The sequence below is a fragment of the Cygnus olor genome, chromosome 25, assembly GCF_009769625.2.
Source record: "Cygnus olor isolate bCygOlo1 chromosome 25, bCygOlo1.pri.v2, whole genome shotgun sequence".
Lineage (NCBI taxonomy): Eukaryota > Metazoa > Chordata > Aves > Anseriformes > Anatidae > Cygnus > Cygnus olor.
Window position 1 is genome coordinate 5,956,462 of NC_049193.1, and position 18,191 is coordinate 5,974,652.

The 18,191-nt window shown below is 53.1% G+C and overlaps 1 protein-coding gene across 1 annotated transcript in view; it reads right to left on the reverse strand.

Moving 5' to 3' along the window:
* The window catches only part of SCN4A (sodium voltage-gated channel alpha subunit 4), a 35,291-nt gene extending 17,693 nt beyond the window's left edge, over positions 1 to 17,598 (reverse strand). The window contains exons 1-14 of the mRNA XM_040537027.1: positions 17,269 to 17,598; positions 16,827 to 16,953; positions 15,914 to 16,010; positions 15,167 to 15,295; positions 14,957 to 15,048; positions 10,084 to 10,380; positions 7,879 to 7,942; positions 7,350 to 7,491; positions 6,218 to 6,430; positions 4,114 to 4,269; positions 3,687 to 3,810; positions 2,889 to 3,127; positions 1,100 to 1,273; positions 446 to 802 (exon numbers count right to left, since the gene is read on the reverse strand). Of these exons, the coding sequence (XP_040392961.1) occupies positions 446 to 802; positions 1,100 to 1,273; positions 2,889 to 3,127; positions 3,687 to 3,810; positions 4,114 to 4,269; positions 6,218 to 6,430; positions 7,350 to 7,491; positions 7,879 to 7,942; positions 10,084 to 10,380; positions 14,957 to 15,048; positions 15,167 to 15,295; positions 15,914 to 16,010; positions 16,827 to 16,953; positions 17,269 to 17,532 (2,475 nt within the window). The 5' untranslated portion in view covers positions 17,533 to 17,598. The remainder of the gene's footprint in view (positions 1 to 445; positions 803 to 1,099; positions 1,274 to 2,888; positions 3,128 to 3,686; positions 3,811 to 4,113; positions 4,270 to 6,217; positions 6,431 to 7,349; positions 7,492 to 7,878; positions 7,943 to 10,083; positions 10,381 to 14,956; positions 15,049 to 15,166; positions 15,296 to 15,913; positions 16,011 to 16,826; positions 16,954 to 17,268) is intronic.
* Positions 17,599 to 18,191: the final 593 nt, after the last annotated feature.

The following is an 18,191-nucleotide window of genomic DNA, read 5'->3' on the forward strand; positions in this document are numbered from 1 at the left end:
TGGGTTTATTGTGCTGCCTCTTTCCCTTGTCACCAGAGCATGGGAAGTGGGGGTGGAAACCCCAAAGACGTGTGTGGAAAAGAAAAGGCAGCTTGAAGATTAGCCCTCTCAGGTCCCAGAGTTCCTCCCGTATCTGCCTAAAGCCTGTCATAAAGTTTTCCATGCCTCGGTTTCCCCTTCTGCTCCTGATCTGGTTTCAGCAGAAGGCCCTTCAGGTAGAGATCGTGTCCTACCCTGCTTTGGTAAGACCTGAGCACACAGCACAGCCCCACCAGCTATACGGGAGGGAGGTCAGGCCCTTGGCCTCTGCTCCTGTACGGCTCCAACAAGACCAGACCTTCACGGGCAGCCCTGTAGGAGAGCTGAGCTGGACGGCATCGGCCAGAGCATGAGGGATGGAGGTGGGGACCTGTGGCCGAGGTCCTTCCCCACCTCTGGTACTCACCACGAGGTTCCCGATGACCATGACCATCATGAAGACGATGAGGCACATGGTCTGGCCGGCCACCTCCATGCAGTCCCACATGGTCTCGATCCACTCCCCGCAGAGGATGCGGAAGACGATGAGGAAGGAGTGGAAGAAGTCATGCATGTGCCAGCGGGGCAGTGTGCAGTCCAGGGAGATCTTGCACACGCACTCCATGTAGCTCTTCCCGAAGAGCTGCATCCCCACCACGGCGAAGATGAAGACGATGATGGCCAACACCAGGGTGAGGTTCCCCAGAGCACCCACTGAGTTGCCGATGATCTTGATGAGCATGTTGAGGGTGGGCCAGGACTTGGCGAGTTTGAAAACCCTCAGCTGCGAGGAGCAAGGAGACAGGGTGGTGAGTTGCCTGGGGCTTTCGTTGCCACAAGGTGTCAGCAAGGCCGCGAGGCTGGGACCAGACCTCTGCGTGACAGTTTTGTTAAGGCAGGAGGGATTAAACAGCCAACAGCTTTGCAAAGAGCACAGGCTCCTGTGTTCCTTGATATTTGTGTTACCTTTAACCTGGGATGGGTTGGTGGCTGCCACAAAGGACCTTGAACAAACCATTCTCCACCCTGGTGCTGCCTGCATCCCAAACCCCCTGGCACCGCTCGGCCCTGTGGCACGTACCAAGCGGAAGGAGCGGAGCACGGAGAGCCCCTGCACGTTGGCCAGACCCAGCTCCACCAGGCTCAGGGTGACGATGATGCTGTCAAATATGTTCCAGCCCTGCTGGAAATACTCATAGGGGTCCAACGCAATGAGCTTCAGGACCATCTCTGCCGTGAAGATCCCCGTAAAGACCTGTGGGGAAAATCACACTGTCAGTTTGCTCAAAAGCCAGCATGCCAAGCTTCTGTATGGAGTGGGTAGCACTTCATTTTGGGGCTATTTTTCATCCCTTTGGGTCCTCCTTTGGGAACCATCTCCCAGCTGCTGCCCAGTATGACTTGTGAGGAGCATGGGGAACGCTGGTGGCTGGGTCTGGAAAGACTTAGCCAAGGTGTGTGCTGACAGGTGGAAATTAAAAATAAGAAGTTCCATTGGTAAAGAAACCCAGTACAAACACTGGCTGAATCACAGGAATTCCCAGCACTGGGAACCGTGATGATATTGGGATGTTCTGGTGTTCCCCTGGGCCCCATGACACAGCTTTTACACATCGCTTTTCCTGGGGCTACAACAGCCCTGTGCATTATCACATTACTCCAGAGCAGGATCAGCGATGTGACAATTAACATCCTCGATGTAATTGCATGACATGGCATGCACAGAGGGTGCCCGGTGACAAATTTTGCCCTGGATGTGGATTGTGCTGGAAGGGGAGGCTGCAGGGAGGCTTCTGCATCAGCACCCCAGGGGTTGCTCCCTGACATGTCCCAATGCAGGGGAGCTGCTCCTCCTGCTCCAGGCAACACCTGGATTCCCCAGCAAAGCCCCATGGTCGCACTGGTTCTCCTGCTGGCTCTACACAGACAGAAATCGCTGACGGCCAAGGAGAAGCTGGAACTGTTTTTTGCAGCGTGACCGTGCTGCTTCGAGCAACAGCCAATTAATCCCCTTGTATTTCCTGAATGAAACCAGAGACAAAGCAGCTATGTGCTGAGCGTCACCCTGCCTGGGGCTCGGGCCCCATGTCACCCGCATGCTTGTGCACGGAGAGGTCCCGGCAAGTGCTGGAGCAGGGCAAGGTGGCAGGAGAGAAGATGAAGTCCTCCCTCCCCTCTCTCCCGGCCCTTGGCTGAGCTTCCCAGAGCAACCAGGGGCCTCCTGGGCCTGTCCCCCCAGCAGCCTGCATCCAGCTGAAAGCCCTTTACCCTGAGCTCCAGCAAGGAGCAGCCACAGCTTGACATTAAATATGCCCATGAAATCAGAACAGCCCAGATTTGCGGTGATTTCACTGGGAAAAGTCTTAATCATTATTATTATATATTTTTAATGCTGCTAGCATCACTACCTGCTGCTCAGCAGGGACCTTTCCCTCCCAGCACGAGTGAGCCACCCAGCACCAGGAGGCCACTGTGGCTCAGGCCAGGGCTGCCGGCAGCTCCTGCCTGACCTGGGCTGAGATATAGGAGCTGGCCCTACAGAACAGCCCTGGAAAGCCACGTCCACATTGGCATCACTGAGATGCACCATGTGAGATGGGCACCTGCCCAGAAGCTGCAGCAGGAGAGCAGGGGATGATGGAGCCCCACCACCATATCACCTCCGCTGCTGCCCCTTGATCTGAAAAGTCCTGGAGCCCATCCCATCCCAGGGATGCTGTGACCAGACCTCCCAAGTACCTTCTCAGCAGCTGGGAAGGGCTTCCAGCATGCTGTTCTGGTGAGACGAGGGGAGTGGGGGGGATCATCCCACCAGGCTTTGGCTGCTATGGCTCTAAACAGGGAAGGACGGGGCACCAGGAGCTGCCTACCAGGTTCCCCACAGTCAGCACATTCTCAAACTCCTCTGTCATGGGGTAGTGCTCCATGGCCATGAAGAGCGTGTTGAGCACGATGCAGATGGTGATGCCCAGGTCCACAAAGGGGTCCATCACCACCAGCTTGACAAACTCCTTCAGCTTCAGCCATGGAAGGCAGCAGTCCCAGATCAGGAACGTGTGAGCAAATTTGTACCACCAAGGCGGGCACTTCTGGTGAGCCTCCTCCAGCTCTGAGGGCAGGAAGGAAAAACTGTCATCAGCCTGGGCTTCTCCTGCCCTCCCCTGGGTGGACCAAGTGTGAACCCACCAGAAGAGACCTCTGCTGAGGTCCTAGATCCAGCCCTAGGCAACCTACAGGATGCATTTGGGGGCTGAATGGAGGTGCCTGGGCACAGTGGCTCTCCAGGAGGGCAGGGCTGAGGAGCCTGGCGCTGCTGAGCCTGCGGCACTTTTTGCTAAAGTTAAGACAGGAGCTCTTGGGAAACTGCTCAACAGCTCTTGATTTACTCCGAAGACTGCTGTAATCAACTGCAATCCCATTCTTTTGCATGAGAAATTGTATGATTTCCTCTGGGCAGCACCCTCGTGAGATGGGATGAAGTACCTTGCTTGAACACCACTGCAGTATGTCGACCCCATATGGAGACCCTGGGCCCAGAGCCGCCCCTTGCATGGGTCTGGAGATGTGTGACAGCCCCTGGTACACACTGAGCACCCCCTGCCCACCCACCCACCCTGGTCGGGCTTAAACAGCCAGCGCATGGAGTCTGAGCCCGAGCGAGGACATACCTTCCACGGCGTTGGAGATGACACTGATGGCACTCCCCACTCTCTTCTCAAGGCCTGGCCCATCTTGGTTGCCCACGGTGAGGTGGTTGTGGTTTGATTTCTCTGTCTCGTTGCCTGGGTTGAACTAGAAGAGGAGGCCACAGGGGATGACTGCGTTTTTAATGCACTTAAAGGTTGAGAAGACAAAGAAAAAAAAAATGGGCATGGGGGCATGGTCTAGAGAGACCTTGGGGTGCAATGTGGGAGCTGCGGTTGGGGTGCAATGTGGGAGCTGCAGTTAGGCTGCAGAACGGCTGCTAGGACCCACTATAAAGTGGGCACTTCTAAGAGAGCTTTGGGGTTGCATTGGTGCATGGCACCCTGCACTGCAGCAGCCTGCCCCTCCGCTGCGCTCTGTTGGGTGGGAAGGCTGGGACTGAGCACGTACTTCAATCACCGTGGCGGACCGCTCCAGCACCACCTTGGGGACCACTCGTCCATTGCAGTCCTTCGCCTTGTCCTGGTCACTGTTCAGGTCCGAGTCGCTCTTCTTCTCGGCCGTGCTGCTGCGCAGGGAGCCGCTGCTGGACCGCCTGTCCTGCAACTGCAGCCACCCACATCTCCATCACCCACACATCTGCCACCTTCCCAAAACCTCTGCGGGGCATCACGCTACGGAAGGGGATGAACTGAGTCCTAAAACTGTCCTGAGCAAGGACTTTGTGACCCCAAAGTCTGCTGCTGCAAGATCTGGGCAAAGGTGAGCTCATCCGCAAGCTCACATCCTAACGAGCAGCGACGAGGAATAGCTATTGGCAAGGGTTCAGCAGCACGTGCCTGAGGTTGCCAGCCTTTCCTTCTCAATGCATACCCCACCACGCTAAGCCAGAGTGAATAATTCATAAGGATGAAACTACGCAAAACCTCTAATTTCTGTCTTGCGGGAAATTTTAATCTTTGAAATGTGCTTTCATCTCAAATGGAAAGAGAAGCAAACTCTTCTGGGGTCTTGGTGAAATGGGATGTCCAAGACTTTTGGACTTGCACTGAAATTGTGAATGATTGGGTCAGAATTTCAAAATTGTTTTTCCAGAAGTTGGTTTACAATTTTTTCATTTGCACATTCTGTTGTTTCATTCAGTTTTCTCTGACAGTGATATTAATGTTTGAAGTTTGCAATGACCACTGGTAGCACTAAGCATGTCATGGCAGAGCAGGAACCTCTCTCCCTCCCTGTGGCTGCAATACATTTGGATTTCCATGCTTGCTCGCTGGATGTTAATGGATCCAAGTGCCCATTTCTCATAGGTGCTTTGTCCTCCCTCTCAGACAGTTCCCTCCATCTTATCCTTTATTCTAGGTGACAATTAAGGAGAATCATCCCTTAACAAAGCCTTTGGGCAACTCGCTGGTTGATGTGTCCAGGGAACTAGCCAGGGCACCAGCTTCACACCCAGCCCTGGAGTCCCCATCCGTGGGGCAGGGCTTGCTCAGACCCATCCTGTGAACAGCAGCAGCCTGATAAGAGCAAGCCACTTCCTTGGAGGATGCTGTGGCTCAGCACAGATAAGCAAAGAGAGAGAGGCTCTAGAGAGAGGAAAACACTGCTTTGTATCTCTCTACATGTGAGGAAGCTGGTCTTTTGCCCAGACTAATGATTAGATTTACAGACACGTCTCCTGCAGACATTGCTGACGTATGCCAAAATGATGACTAGAGATAGAAAATGTCTGGGCAGCAGTGTCAAACATCAGAGAAGCTCTTGCTCACATTTTTGTAGGTGTATTGTGCTGAAGAGAGAAACCCATGGACCAGAAAGGGGCTAAGATAACACCCAGAACTGCAATGGAGCAAATGGATGGACACCAGGCACCTCCAGAGACCACCTGATAATGCCACCTGAGATGAATATCAGTGCAAACCCTGCTGTAGATGTGCACATGTTGGGGCACAGCTGCAAGGCTGGACCCCCAAAACTTTCTCTCTGCTCCTGTAAGGACACCAGGACCTCCGTGGGCAAGATTCAGGGTCTCTTGGGTCTTCTGTTTCCAGTGTTGGTCAAAATTCATCAAACTTTGCTGCAACTGCCCTATCTCTCTTGAGTGGTTCTTTCATGCCCTGATTGTAACCTGCCCCTGCAGGCTCTCTGCTAGGTTTCCTGCTCTTGATGTGCTGTAGAAGGATCTATTATTAGTTCTGGTGTCCTTCCTGCCTTGTTTCTCACCTCTTCCTTTCAAGCTGTGCTGGACCTGTGCTGCACCTCTCTGCTGCCTCCCAGTGCTCCTTTTGTTGGTGTTTGGATGTGGGAATTTAATATTTTCAGCCTTTTATTCCTGACCCCTCCCTCCCCCCCCCCCGAGAATATGTCAACTTTTGATTCAGCTGGTGACCCCAAAATAGGTACTCAGTTCTCATCTTTGGTTGGTAGGGAGCAAGTGGGGCTTATTCTTAGATTTTACAGAAATAGGAATATCACCACACTTGTCACTGCCTCTCCTTTTCTCCTTTTATTCCTAAGGTTCCTCATCGTGGCCTCAATGCTTTCCACCAACCTGCTTCTCTTGCTCCTCCTGGTGCTTCTTCAGCTGCTCCATGAGCTGCTGAAATTCCTCCTCCTTCTGCTGCGCCTCCAGCATCGTGGCATCATTTTGTTCTGCGTAGGCCATGGCTACCACCGCCAGGATGAGGTTGATGAGGTAGAAGGAACCCAGGAATATAACCACCACGAAGAAGATCATGTATGTCTTCCCTGCTGCACGCAGGGTCTGTGGGAAGGGGAGGAACAGGCTGTCACACCTCCTCAGCATGGTTTCAGTTTGGTGGTAATGAATGAGAATCCTTGCTCTGGACACCCTCCCATTCATGGTAGTGATATAAGATTTTGCTCCCATTTTCCCTGAGGGCTGCTTGCTGCCCAGCTGACCTTCCTGCAGTCCACAGCACTGGGTTAGGACTGGTGTGGAAAGGCTGGAGGTCTCGGCAAAGCGATCTGCACTGCCCTGTGCCCACTGGCAGCCCGGGGCAGGCGTGCGTAGAGATGGGACCGACATTCGCAGACCTGTGTCTCTGGGACAGGGGCCGATGTCACAGAGCCCGACTGCTCAGGTCTCATCCTTGGGACAAGTTCTTCTCTAACTCCGCATCTGGGTGCCATCGCCTCCAGAGGACACAGGCACTGGCTTGCCCTTCTTATCTAATCAGTCCCAGAGCCGGGGCTGCATCCATTTGGCCAGGGGAATTTCGTGGTGTCTGCAGCTTCTACCTATAGGATACCTCAGTCTGGGGGACAACCAACCTAAGGGAGAGGGTAAGGGGGGATAACTATCTCAAGCTGGAGATGTAGCAGATACTCCTGTAAATCCCTGATTTCCCTGATATGCTGACAGAGGTATACTTCCCTGAAGCATACCTGGGCTTTGAAAGCATCCTGCACCGCTCAGGGTGGGGAGCTGGACAGGACCATGCTCTGTCTCTGCTGATCCTCATTAGTTCCCTGAACTAACAGTCCCACAAGTAGCCAACCAAGTGACTTTTTACCTGTCCTAGACCAGGGGCAACATTGAATTGAGAGTATTTGCATGGAAGGAGTAAATATAAAAAATAAATAAATGAAATAAAAGTTGAGGCCAGTGCCCAGAGGGATGGATGACTGAAGCCATGCACCAGGGTCCCACGAGCACCTACCAGCTGGAAGAGGTTCTCCCAAAAGTCCTGCGTCATGAGGCGGAACAGCGCCAGGAAAGCCCAGCTGAAGGTGTCGTAGCTGGTGTAGCCGTAGTTGGGGTTCCTCCCCGCCTTCATGCACTCGTATCCCTCAGGGCACTTCCTGCCAAAGGGCAGCCAGCGTCAGGCCCTGTCACCGCCCCGTGTGCGCCCTCAGCCTGCAGAGCGGTTTGGGTTCCAAGGAAACCCTTAAAGACCATCTAGATGTCTGCCACGGGCTATTTTTCCCTGGATCATGTTGATCAAAGCCCCACCAACCCAACATTGAACACTTGCAGTGACAGGGCATACACTGCTTTTCTGGGCAGCCTGTTCCAACGGGCTGCTTGTTCCATCCCGCAGGTGGGAACTTGCTATGTTTTCTGCGGCAGAAACATGACCACAAGGGTGCCGTCGACATGCCCAGACTGTTCAGTGGTCCTGCAGGCTGCCTTGACCCCTCCCCAGGGAGCCAGAGGGGACCTAGGTCAGCAGCATGAGCTGCACTCACCCAGCATCGCTGCTGTTCCCGCAGAGCAGGGCATCGAGCGCTCCCTCCAGAAAGTAGAAATTTGCTTCGCAGATAGGGAAAGAGCAAGACACAGGAAAATAAAACAAAACAAAACAAAACAAAAAATACAAACATTGACTTTCAAGTTCTTGGCAGCTCCTCACTATCAGGGAAACCATCCCAGCTCCTAGCACTGGGCTCTGGGCTGTCTCCTGCCTGCTGACTTTGCTATCTGTGCTGCACTACTTGGCGCCAGCTCAGACCTCACGGCATTGTTTCACCTGCCCAGCTGGATGGCTTCAAGCCCAAAAAGAGCTCTGGAAACAGCCAAGTGGCAGGGTGAGGCCTTGCGGGAAGGTGGGCTAGCAGATGGTCAAAGGGACGTTACCAGCACAGGTGTTCATGGGGATGGATGAAAGCACTGTGAGGTGACAGGGCTCAGATGAGCAAACGCTGGGACTTCTGCAGACCAGCAGCCTGGGATCCAAAAAGCCTGGGGAAATGGCCCATGGCCATCACCTTCATCCTGCTGCTCCCATCCCAACAAGTCCCTCCCTGGTGGAAAACCCCACCTGCTCACAGACATGAGACCAGAACTCCTTAAAGCTCATCTCTCCAGCTCAGGCACAGACCCACAGCCACAGGAGCTCCCAAGATGTGCCACCACCAGTCTCCTGCCCCCAGGGACACAGAGATGAGACCCTCGAGACACCCACCCATGGCCTCAAGCATCACCTAGCACAGCAACTGGGACCCACACTGGGATTTCTGGAGCTTCCTAGGAGCACCCCTGGCCGTGCTTGCCTTCTTGCAACCCGGCTTTTATTTAACCTCTGTGGGAAGTGTTGTCCCACTCATGAAGCTCCAGGAAATGTGTTTTTGGCCTGGCCCCAGGAGCTGCTAACCTGAAGGCACAGACGCAGGGTGCTGTTGCTATTTGCACTGCGCTCATTAGATTCTATATATTGAATTTGCACCCCTGCATAGAAGACTTCCTGTAATTAATGCCAGAGCTACTTACACAGCTGGTCAAAACAGCTCAGCCGTGTCGTAACCCAACCTTCTGCTGAGATTTGAGTGCCCAAAATGGGATGTGAAACATCTCCGTTAGAGACCATCCCCAAGGCACAGCTTGCTCTAGGCAAGTCTGCTTTTAATCTGTGACCCGTGTGGATTTTCCCAAGTGTTTTCCAACACAATATTGCTTCTGGATGCTGCTTCCTGTTTTTTTTTTTTTTGTTTGTTTGTTTGTTTGTTTTTTTGTGTGTGTGTGACTGCTTCTAGCAAGTGCTCAGTTTGGTTGCACAAGGTGAGGTTTGGTCAGAAGTTCAAAGTCAGAGCCTGTGTTTGGGACTGGGCTTTCCCCAGGGTCTGGGAGCCAGAAGGAGTTGGGAGGAAAAAAAAAGGAATAAAGCCACAATTAGTCAAAAGTCCATTCCACAGGAAAACAACAATTAAAGGCAAATGAAAACCCTTCTGACAGGTTTTCCAAGATCTTCACATTTTCATGGAGTGTTTTATAAAAAAACAAGAGAGACAAGAAAAACTCACAACACTTTTTGGGCCAAACTCATCTCTAAGAAGTGGTAGTAACATAGCAAACATGAAGACCTGTCCATGGACCTGTGCTTGATCCCACCTCTCCTCCTTTCCCTCCTGTTGGCTGTCACGGTGTTGCACACTGTGCTAGCCGGAGGCAGAGGTACTTGGGGAAGGACCCTGCTCTGAAGCAATAGTGAAAATGGGAAATGTCATTCCTGCATCCCTCTGGTTGTCCACCCCAAGTCCCGTCTCCTCCTAGAGGGCTGCATCCCCCTGCTGTGACCAGACGGAGCAGTCATCCCCCAGATCTCACCCTGATGGGGAAGAGTGAGACCTTGCTATCACAGGGCAGAGATGCAGATGCCGGTTTTTCCAGTTGCCTCCCTACCCTGCAACATTCCTGGAAGAGTCTGGCATGCCAAGGGAACTGCATTTTCCCTGACAAGGAAGATTTAAGCCCGTCTGTCCATTCTCTGAGTATGCATATCCATCATCTCACCCACCATCCATATCTCCTTGCAAAACCCAAACCCTGTTGAAGCACCTCAGCAGGAAGACCCGTGAGAACAAACCATCTTGGTCGGACATGGAGGAAGAGAGGGGTAAACCAAGGAGCAAGGAGTGTGACGTGCTTGATGGAGAAGGGGGGCAGCAAGCGTTTACCTTCATCGTTGATGTAGGCCTCAAAATCAAAGGTGTTGTTGCTGGTGAAGTTGCTGTCAATGCTGTCGGTGAGGTTGCCGTAGAGCGTTGCGTTGGCCAATGTGTCATTGTCCAGCCCGAAGTCCCCCAGCAGGGTGTCATTGAGGGGGGGCCACCGCACGCACTTGTGCCGGAGGTTTCCCATGAAGAGCTGGAGGCCAATGAGGGCAAAGACACTCAGGCAGAAGACGGTGAGGATCATGACATCTGAGAGCTTCTTCACCGACTGGATGAGCGCCCCAACGATCGTCTTCAGCCCTAGGAGGGAGGCGTTGCTGCTGAGCTAATTGCTGGTTTGCTGCTGGTGGAGATCACGCTATGGTGCTCCCCAGAGGGTCTGGATCTGGTGGGGACACGCGGTATCACCAGTTTCACCCTATGGACTCAGACCCACTGCCCTGCCCCACGCTGTATCCTGGCTACCCCTCTGTCCCCACACACGGCTGGGCAGCATCGACCCTTCCCCAGATTTGTCCCCCTGGGAGGGGGGGGCGGCCAGGCCTCCCTGCACCAGCTTTGACCTCAGCATCACAACTCAAAGCCCATCCCATTTGGCTTTACGCTTTTCCCAAATGCCCCTATCTGGCCATTTTTGCCCCAAACCACCAGGACAGATCACTTTGCTGTGGCACACGGGGAAGCCGTTTGCCAGCCCAGTTGGAAGATGCTCAGCGCTGCTCTTGGCTCTGGCTGCATAAAAGCCTCCATGGTCCAAAACCCCCACATGTGCTGTGGCCAAGAGCCCAGCTGGTCCATTCCAGGCAGAGAAACCCTCAGGCATCCGAGCAGAGGTGATGGAAGCGACAGTTTGCATTAAGCACTGGGATTAACTTGCTTCCTCCGCAGACAGCGGCAGGGAGGCTTGCCCACGGATCCTTGCTGGGCTTTTGATGAAGAATTGTCGTTCCTGTCTGCGTGCATGATGGGTGACGCCAGGACATCCTGACGTTGATCTTAAAGCAGCTCGGAGCAATGTGTATGGAGGCAGTTCTCCAAAGATGCAGGGTTTTTAGCCCTGTCATCATGCCAGTTCCCCCCTGCCCAAACTATTTAGGTAAAACCTTGTTCTCCAAGGGCTTGTCTATGTTGCGAAATGCTTAGGACAGCCATTCAAAACAGCTTATTTTTGAAACTGCTATTTCTGTAGAGCCTCTTGGGGGGATGTCATTCCAGAAATAAGAGCCCTGGGACCAAGAAAGATGCTTACTTTTTCCTAAATGCAGTTTTTAGCCTGTTTGATGGAGGCAAAATAAAACCTTTCAAATAGGAACCCAAAAGATGTGGAAGCTACAGGAACAAAAGATGAAGCAGGATTTTTCCACCACAACAAATTATCACTCACAGCTCAATCTCACACTTCTTCTGGGGGTCTGACCTATGGTTTCTGTGTGCTTCCACTGGCTGGTACTGACATGGGGCATTGAAATGGTATCAGGTGTGGGAAACAGACACCAGAGTTATTTGATAACAAGCTCCCAACACCCTAGGCTGGATATTTGGGTTGATATAAAATGCTCACCGCTTAGCACTTGCACCACAGTCCACCAAATACCCCAACCCTGGCACAAGAGCAGCCAGCTGTGGGGACAAAACTAGGCTTTATGAACTAGGTAAGAAGGGGGACGGGGATGAAATAAGGCTTGTTAGAGGTGTGCCAGGGGGAACAATGTCAGGGCCGGGGGAGAAGGCAATGGCCCAACTGAAGTACTTCTACACTAATGCATGCAGCATGGGCAACAAACAAGAGGAGCTGGAAGCCATCGTGCAGCAGGCAGGCTATGACTTGGTTGCCATCACTGAAACGTGGTGGGACCACTCCCATGACTGGAGTGCTGCAATGACTGGCTATAGGTTCTTCAGAAGGGACAGGCAGCACAGATGGGGTGGTGGTGTGGCTCTCTATGTTAGAGAGTGTTTTGATGCTGTGGAACTTGAGACTGGGAATGATAAGGTTGAGTCCCTATGCGTTAGGATCAGCGGGAAGGCCAACAAGGCAAGCATCCTGGTGGGGGTCTGTTACAGACCGCCAAACCAGGATGAAGAGACGGATGAGGAGTTATACAGGCAGCTAGCAGAAGTTGCAAAATCGTCAGCACTTGTTCTCGTGGGGGACTTCAACTTCCCAGACATATCCTGGAAATACAATACAGCTCGGAGGAAGCAGTCTAGGAGGTTTCTGGAGAGAGTGGAAGATAGCTTCCTGACACAGCTGGTTAGTGAGCCAACCAGGGGAGGTGCCCTGCTAGACCTTCTGTTCACAAACAGAGAAGGACTGGTGGGAGATGTGGTGGCTGGGTGCTGTCTTGGGCAGAGTGACCACGAAATGGTAGAGTTCTCTATTCTTGGCAAAGTCAGGAGGGGGATCAGTAAAACTGCTGTCTTGGACTTCCGGAGGGCTGACTTTGAGCTGTTCAGGACACTGGTTGGCAGAGTCCCTTGGGAAGCAGTTCTGAAGGGCAGAGGAGTCCAGGAAGGCTGGGCACTCTTCAAGAAGGAAATCTTAATGGCTCAGGAGCAGTCTGTCCCCAAGTGCCCAAAGACAAGCCGGCGCGGAGGAAGACCGGCCTGGCTGAACAGAGAGTTGTGGCTAGAGCTTAGGAAAAAAAAAGAGGGTTTATGGTCTTTGGAAAAGAGGGCGGGTCACTCAGAAGGATTATAAGGCTGTTGTAAGGATGTGCAGGGACAAAATTAGAAAGACCAAAGCTCATCTGGAGCTCAATCTGGCTACTGCTGTTAAAGATAACAGAAAATGTTTTTATAAATACATTAACAAGAAAAGGAGGACTAAGGAGAATCTCCATCCTTTACTGGATGTGGGGGGAAACAGTGACGAGAGATGAGGAAAAGGCTGAGGTGCTTAATGCCTTCTTTGCCTCAGTCTTTAGCGGCAAAACCAGTTGTTCTCTGGATACCCAGTACCCTCAGCTGGTGGAAGGGGATGGGGAACAGAATGTGGCCCTCATAATCCATGAGGAAATGGTTGGCGACCTGCTACAGCATTTAGATGTACGCAAGTCGATGGGGCCAGATGGGATCCACCCGAGGGTACTGAGAGAACTGGCGGAAGAGCTGGCCAAGCTGCTTTCCATCATTTATCAGCAGTCCTGGCTATCAGGGGAGGTCCCAGTTGACTGGCGGCTAGCAAACATGACGCCCATCTACAGGAAGGGCCAGAGGGTAGACCCGGGAAACTATAGGTCTGTTAGTTTGACTTCAGTGCCAGGGAAGCTCATGGAGCAGATTATCTTGAGTGTCATCACGCTGCACTTGCAGGGCAACCAGGCGATCAGGCCCAGTCAGCATGGGTTTACAAAAGGCAGGTCCTGCTTGACAAACCTGATCTCCTATGACAAAGTGACATGCTTAGTGGATGAGGGAAAGGCTGTGGATGTGGTCTACCTTGACTTCAGTAAGGCTTTTGACACTGTTTCACACAGCATTCTCCTCAAGAAACTGGCTACTCATGGCCTGGACTGGCATACGCTTCGCTGGGATAAAACCTGGCTGGATAGCCGGGCCCAAAGAGTTGTGGTGAATGGAGTCAAATCCAGTTGGAGGCCGGTCAGTAGTGGAGTCCCCCAGTACTAGGGCCAGTCCTCTTCAATATCTTTATTGATGATCTGGATGAGGGGATCGAGTGCACCCTCAGTAAGTTTGCAGATGACACCAAGTTAGGTGCGTGTGTCGATCTGCTCGAGGGTAGGATGATCTGGATAGGCTGGACCGATGGGCTGAGACCAACTGTATGAAGTTCAACAAGGCCAAGTGCCGGGTCCTGCACCTGGGGCACAACAACCCCAAGCAGCACTACAGGCTGGGAGATGAGTGGTTAGAAAGCTGCCTGGCAGAGAAAGACCTGGGAGTATTGGTTGATAGTCAGCTTAATATGAGCCAGAAGTGTGCTCACGTGGCCAAGAAGGCCAACAGCATCCGGGCTTGTATAAGAAACAGTGTGGCCAGCAGGACTAGGAAAGTAATTGTCTCCCTGTACTCAGCTCTGGTGAGGCCGCACCTTGAGTACTGTGTTCAGTTTTGGGCCCCTCACTCCAAGAAGGACATCGAGGTGCTCGAGCGAGTCCAGAGAAGGCCAACGAAGCTGGTGAGGGGTCTGGAGAACAAGTCTTATGAGGAGTGGCTGAGGGAGCTGGGGTTGTTCAGCCTGGAGAAGAGGAGGCTCAGGGGCGACCTTATCACTCTCTACAGGTACCTTAAAGGAGGCTGTAGTGAGGTGGGGATTGGTCTGTTCTCCCACGTGCCTGGTGATAGGACGAGGGGGAATAGGGTAAAGTTGTGCCAGGGGAGGTTTATGTTGGATATTAGGAAAAACATCTTTACCGAAAGGGTTGTTAGGCATTGGAATGGGCTGCTGAGGGAAGTGGTTGAGTCACCATCCCTGGAGGTCTTTAAAAGACGTTTGGATGTAGAGCTTAGTGATATGGTTTAGTGGAGAACTTGCTAGTGTTAGGTCAGAGGTTGGACTGGGTGATCTTGGAGGTCTCTTCCAACCTAGATGACTCTGTGATTCTGTGAAAACTGTATCAGGATCATTAATCAGGCCCATAAACCCAATGTTAGCACTTGGAACATCTCTGAGAAGCCCTAAAAACACCATGTCTGGCTTGACAGAAAATTTAGCCAAACAGTGAGTGAGTGCAGCTAAATTAAAGGTGTCAAATCAGCTGGGCCTGGCCCAAAAGCTGAATTACTGGGTGGAAAATGATTTAAAAGTTTTGAATACCATGTTTTCCACTTTTTTTTTTTTTTTGTAAGAGCTTTGAACATTGAAAACCCTGACCTCAAGAAAGGGTGAGGAGACCCCTTCTCTAATTCCCACCTGGTATCACTGTGATGGTTTTCAAGGCACGGAGGACGCGGAAGGTCCTGAGAGCAGATATGTTCCCCAGGTCCACGAACTCGGTGATGTAGCTGCAAGATGCGAGAGGAGAAGGCATCAGGGGCTGGGCCAGGTGACCACCCCCCAAATTCCCAGCCCTTCTCCACAGGGAGCCCCCTCAGGTCTCTGTCCCCATCCCACCGCACTCACGCCATGGAGATGACCATGAAGTCCAGCCAATTCCACGGGTCACGCAGGAATGTAAAGTCATCGATGCAGAAGCCTCTCGACAGTATCTTTATGAGGGACTCAAAGGTGTATATTCCAGTGAAGGTGTATCTGAAATGGGAATGGTGACCCAGGGGATGCTCATCCAGGTCCAAGGGTCAGCTCTGGAGGAAGTTTGGGCCCCAGGAGGTTTTGCTGGGCCTTGCCTGTGCCCAGTGCCGTGGGACAGTTTTTGGAAGCAAGTTCTGGGATGTGTGGCAAGGGGCTGCCGGGTTCCTGACATGCTTCAGCACTGAGGGAGGTTTTCCCACAACCTCAGTTCACAGGGCAAACTGGGACTCCTTCAGGCGTCACCACCATGGGTGACTACCCTGCATCACCTCTGATCTCTGTGCACGTCCCACTGCCACTACACTCTCTGTAAAACCCTGCCACAACCTGTCCATGCAGAAAATGCTGCGTTTCCCCCTTCCCACCTGGCAGTCCATGCTCCTTGGCCTGGTGGATCTGCTCAGCCTCCCCACACCACCATGGTCTGCCCAACCCAACTGACAGCGGTCTCCTGTCAGGGGGCCCCACCAGCTTTTGGGCAGCTCTGAAACTCTCCTGCCCTTTGCAAGGTGCAGAGCACAGATGTCCCTTTGGAGATCGAGAGGGCCACCACCATCTCCCAAGGACACCTCTTCTCTGAAGGCTGCCTGGATCCCCCTCTGACCCGCAGAGACTTACTCCACAATCTTGGACCATGCTGGTGGGTTGCTCAATGTCATAAACACGCAGTTGGTTAAAATCGTGATCATGATGAACATGCTGAATAATTTAAAACCTGGTCAAGGAGAAATGCTGGGGCTGCTGCCTAATTCCCCCTTTGCACGGGTACTAATGGGGGTAGGAAGGCAAGCACTCCTGCTCCTCTTGTTGTGGTGCCCGCCTTGTCCCCGAGCTCTGACTTGCTCCTCCTGCAGCTCTGTTCCAGCTCTGTCCCATGCTCACACCTTTCCACAGCACCCTGCTCCCATGCATGGCCCTGGCCTCGCTTTCTGCTCCCCTTCCCATCTCCTTGGTGTTCCCTCCTCTCCATCACCCCAGGATACTACAACTCAGATCCCTCTGCCACAGTCACTGTCCCTACTGGGGCTGCTTCCCACCTGCCCTAGGACCCCTCCTGCTCCTGGGGTCTTTCCTGTCTGTCCCACTCCAGAAGTCCCATTGCTGCCCACATTGCCTCCTTTCCCATACCCCAGTGTCCTGGTTCCTCTGCCTCCCCTCTCCCAAAGAATCCCTTGAGCTCCCAAATTCACCCACCACCCGCTTGGGACAGGATCCTCTGCCCTGTAAACATGTTTCTTCCTTTCCAAGTCTCTCCAGACCTGGAAGACTTGGACTTCCTCCTAGGAAGCCCACCACGTAGACATCCTCCCTTCTCCAACCAAATTGATGCTTTGAGCTCTTGGTGTCGGAGTGCTGACTGACATGAAGGCATCCCAAACCCACTCCTTGGAAAGGGACAAAAGCACTGGGATGGCTCTTGGCCATGGTGGGGACCAGCCCATGAGACCTGCATCACAAAACACCTCCCTCAGCCCTCTTGCAGGGCTGTTGGCCCTTCCTGCATCAGGATTTGCCCTGGCAAGAGTGCAACAAGGATATGAATGGATGAGCACTTTGATGGCTCCTCTCCGGATGGGGTGGAAGGGACCCAGCAGGTAGAGGGCAGGAGTCGCCGAGAAGCGGAAGATGGACTTCCCTTTGTTGAGGACTATGAAAGTCTGCAGAGAAAAGAGAGGTGATGCATTAGTCCTGCTGCACATCCCTGAACCCCCACGGACCATGCGGTGCCGTTAGAGGTGGGGGCTCTGTGCATATTTTCAATCTCCAAAAGCTTGAGCATTTGTAATGGAAAGGATGCTCTGCTTCAGAGGAGAAGCAACCAGAGCAATTTGGGGCTATGGCTCTCCAAGGTGGGCTCAGATGAGACCCAGAAGCACAGGTGAAAGAAGGGGAGGTCCATGTTTTTTTTTATTTTTTTGGGGGGGGCAGGGTGTCTTGCACCTAATGCTCATGGGCTAAGCTCTGTCCCTCACCTTCTTATCCTTGTAGAAAGGGTCCAGGTCCTCCAGGGGTGTCCCGATGAGCTCCATGGGGGGGTCACCATAGATGAGGGGCAGGTTCTTGCCGGCTTCCAGGTCACTGCTGGGCTTGAGCTCCTCTTCCTCGGGCAGCTCCACCTGCTGCCGCTTTACCTTGAGCGCCTCTGCCTCGGCGATGCGCTGCTCGATGGCAGCCAGTGACTCGGGGGTGAAGGGGCGGAGGTTCTCGGGGCCCGGGATGTGCGGCAGGCCGGCCATGCTCTCATTCTGCTCGCAGGACGCCTGCGCTCGGCCTGCTGGGGAGAGGGTGGGCTGAGGGGTCGATACTGGGTGGCGCTATGTGGGGGGCATTTAGAGACTTGGCCACTGAAGCTGGATGGTGGCAAGACCTCAGTGGGCTTCTGCAGGTGGCTTTATTTCAGCCAGAAGTTCAGAACTGTTGTAATCACAAAAAAGATGCATGGATTGCACGTAGACGGACAGACACAGGCTGCAGGCACCCTTTCCAATCCTTCCACACAGACTCAACCAAAAGTCCCATCTCATGGGACTTTCCTCAGGGCACTGTACCAGCCGAGCAGCTGCATTCCTGACACCAGCCAGCTCATTCGACATGCAGCTTCAAACAAGACAGGGTTGTTCAACGAGACCAGACACCTCCAGCACCAGTAGCACCACCCCTGCTCTTTCCCCTTTACTTTTCCTTTTATATGCAAGCAGCTTGCGTGGCTCAGGGCAAGAGGGTCCTGAGCCGGAGGAGCCCGGTCCCATGGGCCAGCGGCCATTCCACGGCTCCCATCCCCATGAGGAGACACAAGTGACCCGCGGCTCTGTGTGGCTCTGCTCCCAACAGGAAGGAGTTAAGGCTTATCTCAAGCCAGAAAGCAATAGTGGCACTTTCGTACAGAGATCAGGGC